This window comes from Benincasa hispida, chromosome 3 (genome assembly GCF_027475165.1).
Source record: "Benincasa hispida cultivar pf3 chromosome 3, pf3_genome.v1.1, whole genome shotgun sequence".
NCBI lineage: Eukaryota > Viridiplantae > Streptophyta > Magnoliopsida > Cucurbitales > Cucurbitaceae > Benincasa > Benincasa hispida.
This window is the reverse complement of record NC_143480.1, coordinates 77,231,624-77,241,662: the sequence shown is the minus strand read 5'-3', so window position 1 is coordinate 77,241,662 and position 10,039 is coordinate 77,231,624. Positions and strand designations below refer to the sequence as shown.

Below are 10,039 nucleotides of genomic sequence, written 5' to 3'. Positions count from 1 at the left end.
TTTCCAACTTCCCATTCGGTCTCGTCCCCAAAAGGATGGGCTTATTAAGTCATAACTCGGACACTCTCATCCATACAAATTGAAAGACAAGCCCTCATAGGTAGGAGTTCATAACTCACTCAAGATTGAGATTAAGTTAAATATGGTTATCCTATTAAATATTAATTTTTTCAGTTAACATTGTTACAAAGAGAGATTAATGATTTCGCAACCCAGTCTTATACAAACTCATTATATAGGATACCCCCACTCATATGTCTTCGCATGAACAAATTGGATCACATCATATTTGTAACACTTACAAAGTGGGTCATATACATATTATTACAAGGATAAGGACCTAACTTTATTCATATACTATAGACCCTTTATGTTATTATTTGAACATGATCCACTTGTATGTCTACTATTCAAGTCTCATAAAATAACATTCGATTTTTTCATAATGAATAACTAATTATTACATATTTAAAATAATCAATTATTATATCAAATAACTAATTAACTACAAGGCTTTAGAGCATAAATCACAACAATAATATTGTGCATGTTTTCTATATTTCTTTTTGTATTTTAATTCCAAACAAAATCGAAGTAAAATGATCACTTGTTTCCGCTGCAAAAATTTGATCCGTTCAAGGTCAATAGATATAGATGAGTCATCTTCTGGTATAAGTATGGTGTATTTGAGTTTGTAGCTTTACATTTTACAGAAAATGAATCTGCTAAATTATTAAACACAATGTAATTATTGTTTATTCTTTTAGAATTAGGGGTATTTTTTCCTTCCATAATTACTAATTAATAATCGATTAATCGATTCTATCATTTTCCTAATTTACAAACATTTTTGCTATATTTACAAATCAACTTTAAATTTTCTTATTCCTCAAGTTGACCATTTGGCTTATTTGGACTTTGGCCCAAATATTATGGCCGAATTGACTAGCTTATAAATGATTGTAATATAAACATGTGACATTATTTAGATCCCGTTTAATAACTATTTGATTATTTATTTTTAGTTTTTAAAAATTAAGCCTACGAGGATCCCTTCCACCTCTCACTTATCTTTTTGTTATTTATTTTTTGTCCATGTTTTTTAAAACTAAACCATAATTTGAAAACTAAGGCCCTATTTCATAATCATATGATTTGTTTTTTTTATTATTTTTATTTTTATTTTTTAAAATTTAAATTTATAGACATTACTCTCACCTCCAAATTTCTTTCTTTGTTATCTACTTTTATCAATGGTTTAAAAAATGAAGCAAACTAAAAAAATAAATCTTAGAAACTTATTTTTGTTTTTGAAATTTAGTTAAGAATTCAACCGTTGTACTTCAAGAATATGAAAATCATTGTAAGAAATGGAAAGAAAATAGACTTAATTTTCAAAAATAAAAAACCAAAATTGAAATGGTTACCGAGCCAAAAAATAGTTTTTAAAAACTTGTGTTTCTTTTTAAATTTTGGCTAAGAATTCAACTCATGTACTTAAGAAAGATGTAAATCATGATAAGAAAATGAGAGAATATAGACTTAATTTTCAAAAATCAATAACAAAAAATGAAACGATTACCAAACGGTGTCTTAGAGTTTATTATTTTCTTGTCATCAATTTTAATTTAAGACACACGTAAATTTATAATTAATCTCAAATTTAATAATTTTAATTTTATCATTAATTTAAAAAATGACACGAAAATTTGTAATAAACTAAAATTTCTCATTCACCAATCTTAATATTAATTTATTTGACGGAATGCCACCTCTATGATTTGGACTGATTTTCTAAATATTTTTAATCCATAAAATCGTATAAGTTTATTTTTCTTAAATAATATTTCATTAACAAAAATTATATATGCAGCTTTTGAGTTTCTGTCCTATATGAACTCTTTTATTTTCAATTTTTTATTTAACTTTTAATTTGCTCAATAATTAGTCAAAAGTCTTGCATCAACATATGAAGTCTTTTGGTAATTGTCATGCCACCTGTTAATTGTGCCAATTATTATTATTATTATTATTTTTCCATTTTTCTGTTAACAATGATGGTGCTCAAGTCCACGCAAAGGCAAGAGAAAAATTAATAATTGTTTATTGGTTGTCTATTTGACGATAGAGATAAAGAGATAAGGAAACAGAATTTCGATCTCATTCAAGAGGTAAGGAATCGAAATTTCGATCTCTAACAAATAAGTTCATACTAATTACTGTTGAGTTAACTTTCATTTTGATTGATTAATGATTTGATGTAATTTACTTTAATTTTTAACTATTTAAGTTAAATTTGAAGGTTATTATCTTTTTGGTATTAAACATATGCATATTACAATAAACAATTTTCAACTAATTTTTATGCAAATATTTTTTTTATTTTCTTGAATTTTGTAATTAATTACTAATATTTTATATTATTATGTTGTTATTTTCCATTTCTTTTTTTCATTTATGTTCTTGCATTGAAATTTACACACTCATAGGCTATGTACATTAGATGTTGTTTTACTTTAAAGAAATGATTATTAAAAATGGTCATATATAGTCTAATTAAGTTATTTAATTGAAGTTTCGTTAACTAAATACAATAATTTCTATCAATTTCTTTAAAGTTTCTGAAATTTTCATCGACATTGATATTTTCATAGAATCAAGACTTAAATGTTTTCATTGACATCAATATTTTGAACTTTGTATTTGATGTTGCTTTTAATACATTAATTTAAAGGTATATGTGATGCGTGTGGTTAAAATCTTTAGAACATAAATTTTTAAAGGAATATATTTTTAATTATAAATAGTGAATATATGACATGAAATATTAAAATCATAAAAAAACATAATCGATAAGACTATATATATGGGTGTTTTATTTGGTTAATTTATAGTAAATATGAAATGTGTTTGGAAACTGTTTGAAAATATTTTTAATATTATTTTCTAAAGTGAAATATAAATGATTGAACAGATGAAATTTCTATTGATTTTGTGTCCACTATGTCCACGAAATTCAAATTATGTATATAATTAGTCATTCGATTATTTACCATTTTTAAAATTCAATAACCTACTAAACATAATTGAAAGTTTAAGGTCTTATAAAACATAAGAGTTAATTTTATATCTAACATATCAATTAAGATTTAAAAATTTGAGTAGGTTAGGAACTTATTAGTCCAAATATTGAATATTTTTAGAACTTATTAGAATATTTTAAAAGTTTGTAGACATTTTAATACAAACTAAAAGTTCAAGAATCTAATAGATATTTCTAAAATGTTTAAGGACTCTTTAGACACAATCTTAAAAGTAGAAGGTCTAAACTTATAGTTTAAGCCATTTTTTTAACAAAAGAAATTGTTTTAAAAGGCAAAATCACTAAAAATATTTTCAAATATAACAAAAAAAAACAAAAGAACAGAAAGCTTATCTAATGAGCTGAGGAAACTTTATAATAATTTGCTATATTTGTAGATAAATTGGTCATTTAAGTCTTGTTTAGTAATCATTTTATTTTTCGTTTTTGATAATTCAACTTTCTTATACTTATAAAAAAACTTCATTTTCATAAACCTAAATTCAAGACCAAACGATTACCAAATAAGGCGGATAGTGTGTAAAAAAAATTTTATGAATAATAATAATAACCAACCAGGGCAGGGTCATGGCCATAGGTCTTTTTTATTTCTTTATTTTTAAGTACAACTCAAAAAAATTCAACCATTCATTCCTTGAAAAAGACTTATTTAATTTTCTTGTCAATACTTGATTGACAAATATATTTAAATTTATGAAAGTAGGGGCATGGATTAGTACAACATAAACTTATTTATAAATTATAACTATTGTGTGACTTTGCTTTGCAATAATCAAATAATTTTCTTTCACCAGAAATTTCGTAGATGATTGATAGTGATAATTTGTTTGACCAACTTGATTGGGCTTCTTATTAATAACAAGTCGTTCAATCTGTATTGGAATTGGTACATGAAATCAATATGGATAGACTCAAATTTGCAGTAGGCTTTGAAATCCTTGTCCTCATTTCATGTCTCATGGCAACCAAAGGCATGGGTAAGAGAAATGCATCACATGCAGCTTGTATTGAAATCGAGCGAGAAGCACTTTTGAAATTCAAAGAAGTGCTTGTTGACCCATCAAACCGTCTCTCATCATGGCTCGTTGGGACAGATTGTTGTAAATGGGCTGCAATTCGTTGCGACAGCTTAACTGGACATGTCAAACAACTCAACCTTGGAAATAGGTTTGTTAATTGGAATACTTTGAAGGAGATGAATTCTTTTCTCAATGATAAGTTGAAGGGAAGTTTAAGTGACTCGATCTTAAATTTGAGCCATATAAGTCGTATCGATCTCAGTTATAATGATTTCGGAGGGATTCCGATCCCAAGCTTCTTTGGTTCACTAACAAGTTTGAATTATCTTAACCTCACAAGTTCAGGGTTTCAAGGATTGGTACCTTATCAGCTTGGAAATTTATCTAACTTGCAATATTTGAGTTTGCGAGGTAATTTTCGATTTCTCGATGACGCTAAATTATTGTATAGTGAAAACCTTCAATGGCTTCAAGGTCTTCGTTCATTGTTGAGTTTGGATTTGAGCCAAGTAAACCTTAGTAAAGTGTCTAATTGGTTGTTAGAGATCAATAAGCTTCCTTATCTAGTAGAACTTCACATGTCTGGCTGTGAGCTCAATCATATTACACCTTTGAGCCAGGTGAATTTCACTTCACTCTCAATTTTTGATATTTCATATAACAACTTCGGTTTGTTCTCTATTCCAAAATGGATGTCAACTGTTGGTAGCCTTGTTTCAATTGATCTATCTGGATGTGATTTTCTTGGTTCTTTTCCTAAAGGCTTTTCAAATTTAACATCCCTTGAGAGTCTCATCTTACAATATAATAACTTAAATTCCACACTACCAGAATGGTTGTTTAGTCTTCCAAAAATTTCTTATTTAGACCTAAGGTCAAATAATTTTGAAGGCCCAATTCCAAATAATTTTCAAACCTTATCGACTGTTACATATCTTGATCTTTCATTCAACAATTTCACTTCAACCTCCATTCCCACTTCTTTCTATTCTTTCCATAATCTTCAATATTTGTACCTTATCTCTCTTGACTTACAAGGGGAGATCTCACCCCACATTGCCAACCTCACTAACTTAGTGCTTATTGACCTTTCAAACAATAAACTTGAAGGGAGTACACCAAAATCAATGGGATCTCTTTGCAACTTGAACACCATTTATTTGTACCAAAATAATTTTAATCGAAAATTATCTGAATTTTTTGACAGCTTTTCTGGGTGTCTCGCAAATAGTTTGATGAACTTAGATTTAAGTAGGAATAATATTTCAGGTCATTTGACAAATAATCTTCCAAAGTTAAGAAGTTTGAGATACCTCGATCTTTCAAATAACTTCATTTCTGGTCCAATTCCAGAGTCGATACAAAATTTAGGTTCAATGAGTTTTTTGGATCTTGCTGAAAATAAATTAAATGGAAGTCTTCCAAAAAGCTTAGGATCTATGTCGAGATTACAAACACTAAGCATTTCAAATAATTGCATGGAAGGCATGGTATCTGAAGTTAGCTTTGCCAATCTCGTGAACTTGATAGACTTAGATCTATCAGGGAATAATTTAACTTTGAATTTCTCTAATGGATGGTCTCCTCCTTTTAAGCTTTATCGATTACATTTACGTTCTTGCAACTTAGGTCCCCAATTTCCCATATGGATCAAACCACAAAATATGGTTTTTTCTATTGATTTGTCTAATACCGGAATTTCGGGCATGGTTCCACATATGTTTTGGAGCTTTCCTAATCCAAATTTTTCTTCTTCGTACTTAAATCTCTCTCACAACCAATTGTCAGGTCGAGTCCCTAGTTTTGTTCTTACCTTCAGCAACATATACCTCGCTTCCAATAAATTTCATGGCAGCTTGCCTCGCATATCCTCCAACGTTTTGGAGTTTGATCTTTCCAATAACTCGTTCTCAGGAAACCTTGATCACTTCCTTTGTCATTCAAGAGAAACCAATCAATTAAACCTTCTTTTTCTTGGACACAATCGTTTATCTGGAAGAATTCCTGATTGTTGGTCAAAATGGACATCCTTAATGTTAGTGAAGTTGAATAACAATGATTTGTCTGGCAATTTACCAAACTCTATGGGTAGTCTAACCCAACTAATGTCATTGAACCTACGCAACAACAATCTTATTGGAGAAATTTCATCTCACTCACCTCTACAAAAGTGCTTTCAATTGATGTCATTAGATCTTGGTTTCAATGCATTTCGTGGAAGCATACCACCTTGGATTGGTACAAATTTGTCAAACCTCGTGCTTCTTGGCCTTCGATCCAATCAATTTAGTGGTCTAATCCCACACCAACTTTGCAATCTCTCATCGCTTCAAATCTTGGACATTGGGAATAACAATTTAACTGGCCAGATACCACATTGCTTTGGTAATTTTCCAGTTATGGCTACAGAATGGCGTTTTTCAAGTCAAATTTTTTACTACGTTAGTGGTTCTAGTTTTGAAGTTTTTGAGCAAGCATTTGTCACCACCAAAGGAAAAGAATTCGAGTACCAAAAAATACTTGGCCTTATGACTAGCATGGACCTTTCATACAATAATTTATCCGGAGAAATCCCTGAAGAAATTACAGCTCTCTTTGGCTTGATATCTTTAAATCTCTCCGGGAATAATTTAAGAGGAAATATTCCACAACACATTGGAACGATGAAAAGCATAGAGTCTCTTGACTTGTCAAGGAACCAACTTTGGGGGCAAATACCCCAAAGCATGTCCAACTTGACATTCTTGAGTTACTTGAATTTGTCTTACAACAACTTGTCAGGTCAAATTCCAAGCAGCACACAACTCCAACGCTTAGATCCATCCAGCTTTCTTGGAAACCATTTATGCGGGCCTCCACTAATCAACAGTTGCCAAATGGAAGGGAACACTCCAAATGTAGAAACGGGAGAACCAAAAGACGAAGGTGATGAAAATCATATAATTGATGAGTGGTTTTATTTAAGCATAGCACTTGGTTTCATTTTTGGGTTTTGGGGGATTTGGGTTCCTCTTTTGATTAGTAAAACTTGGAGGCATGCCTATTTTAGGCACCTTACTTTCATATGCCACAGGTTGAACTAATGATGTATTATATATGTTCTTCTCAGTAATTTCCAAGCATTCAACATACTATGATGTTTTTGTGTATTTGTGTGCATTTGTGTATGTTTGTGTGATGGTGTAAAATATGAGGAATTAAATGTTGGTTTGTTATATTTTACTATTATGGTTATCTCTTTTATTTCCATCTTCTTTTTAGAACATTACAATATATATGTTGGGTTTTTCAACTTATTTTCTTTATATGAAAGTAGGATTTTAACTTATAAGAAATGTGGATGATATAGGCTTAATTTTAAAAAACAAAAGTGAAAAACCAAATGATTACTAAATGGAGCCTAAAAATTAACTGCTTATCAAATGACCCCTTAATAATTCAACAATTCAAGTGATGAAATAAATGTAAAATAAATAAATAGAAGACATTTGCGAAATTAGTTTGTTAAAATTAAGGGTGAAATTGGATCGAGTCGGGTCGATTTTCAAGGGAAACCGACCTGAAACAAGTCGGTTCTGTACGGAAGAAAATCGACCCGACTCGGGTCTTTTTTCCCTCTCTCTCCTTCCTTCCTTCATCTTTCTTTGCTTTTAAGTTATTACTCCTATTATTAACTTGGAACAATTTTCAATAGTCAACAACTTGGATAACTCATCACAAAATTTCCATCTAAAAATTAATTCATCAATAAATAACAAACATACATGACAACATAAATTGCATATATAATTTTAGGTATAAATCCGAAAATGGTCAACAACAAACAAATCCAAAACTCCACCTGCACTTACAAATTAAAAGAGCACAAAAAATGATCAACAAAAATTGAAAGAGAGGAAATACAAGTTTTGTAAAATGAAAACAAAGTTTTTTAAAGGGGGAAAGGAAAATTCATCAACATTCTATACAATTATTCCCAAAACCCTTCGTCAAGTATTTTATCTTCATCTTCATCACGTACTCTAATTCGATCATCATACTTCAAGATTCTATGGAAAAAAAAAAAGTTGAATACTTAACAAGTTTAGTTTTAATACAAATAAAAAAAAACATATGTAAATAAAATTTAAGAGTAAAAACTTAGAACCATAGAATCATAATTCAAATTCTCAAAGGAAGCTTTCATCTCCATTCATATGTTTATGAATTTTAGATCAAAATGGAAAACAATTAGCTCATAAATGAAAATTGCCAAATAATGAAATAAATAAAATTTGTAGTCATTACGATAACATTATTTATTACCCTCGTCAATTTCTTTAGCCCATCAATTTCTTCAGTCATATCATCCAAATGTTTAGATTGAAGCCAATTTTTAGCACAAATGAGTGTCTCTATAGTTTGAGGAGTTAATGAACTTCGAAAAGAATCTAACACTCATCCTCCAGCATTAAAGGCCGACTCAAATGGCACAGTAGATATAGGAATATTGTAGTTATCCTTGGCTACTAGGCTAATAATCTTAAATCGAGAAGAATTCAACTTCCACCAATTTAGCATATCTAAATTTTCATCTTCTATACGAGTCTCACCTAGATAACGAGTCACCTCTGTTTTAGCATCATCTGGACCTATTTTATTACTTTGTTTAAATCTATCATGAACCGCAGCACGTACCTTATAAGATCCAGTTACACTCAATCCACTAGATGAGATAGAAGGTATTTCACTTTGACTTTGAAAGCTAAATCCTTCAATAGGTGTAGATGATTGTGTTTGTGGATATTGTTCTTTTGGCATTGACATCTTATACAATAATCATCACACAAGCGACTAAATGCTTCTTCAACCTTATTCGTCCATTTTTTTTTTGCACTTTCTTCCTCCAAAAATTCATTAAAACAATAACTAAAAGAAGTCAACTTGTATCTAGGGTCAAGAGCTACAGCAACATATAACAGTAAATTGGTCTTCTCACTTGTAGTTATACCCCATTACTTGTTGAATTTTGTTTGCATGCGTAATATCATCTGACTCAATAATGCATTCTCATACAACAAGTATTCACGTATTATTTCTTGGATCAAACATAGTTCATGAAAAAATATGTTTGAAGTCACAGAGATAGATGTTGAAAACTTTATCGTTACCTCTGAGAAAGTATTTAGGAACTCTATAAACACTTTTGCATTATCCCAAACTTCAATAGTAAGCATATCATCATTTGGCAAATAACTGGGATCATGCTCTTTGAATCTTTCAAATGTCTTTTCACACTTAATCGCTTTGTCCAACATAGTGAAATTTGGATTCCATTGTGTTGGAACATCTATTGTAAGACATCTTTTCTTCTTTAGCAAAATCATTATATATTTGCAATCTTGCAGGAGATGGCCTAACATACTTCACAGCATTTCTAATTCACACGATAGACATGTGCAAATCTTTTAAAGCATCATTAACTGTTAAATTAAGGATATGAGCACAACATCCCTGAAAAAATTCACCATCTAACACCATTCCATTTCAGCCTCTAAACTTTTTAACCAAATATGCAATAGCTCTATCATTTGAACTTACATTATTGACCGTTATGGTAAAAAGCCCATCAATACCCCAACTTTCTAAGCATTTTCCAATTGCTCTACCTATTGTATCTCCTCTATGATTAGCTATTTGACAAAAGTTAAGAATACTTTTGTGCAAATTCCAATCACAATCAATGAAATAAACCATTATAATCATATAATTAATATTCTACACGGAAGTCCATGTATCAGTTGTTAAACAAACTCTTTGACTACTTTGAGTCAACTCTTTAACTTTTTTTGCTCCCCCACGTACATTTGAAAACAATTCTTTGCAATAGCTACTCTTGATGGAATTAAAAAAAACTTCAAATTTAATACCTAACAAA

The 10,039-nt window shown here is 29.9% G+C and overlaps 1 protein-coding gene and 1 pseudogene across 1 annotated transcript; one reads left to right on the top strand and one right to left on the bottom strand.

Annotated features, from left to right (window-relative positions):
* The first annotated feature begins 4,003 nt into the window (after positions 1-4,003).
* LOC120073704 (receptor-like protein EIX2) lies at positions 4,004-7,350 on the top strand. Its single transcript, XM_039026502.2, has one exon. The coding sequence runs from the start codon at positions 4,005-4,007 to the stop codon at positions 7,203-7,205; it is 3,201 nt and encodes a 1,066-aa protein (XP_038882430.2). The 5' UTR covers position 4,004; the 3' UTR covers positions 7,206-7,350.
* Positions 7,351-8,092: 742 nt separating this feature from the next.
* LOC150037539 (uncharacterized) lies at positions 8,093-8,928 on the bottom strand (annotated as a pseudogene).
* Between the last annotated feature and the right edge of the window lie 1,111 nt (positions 8,929-10,039).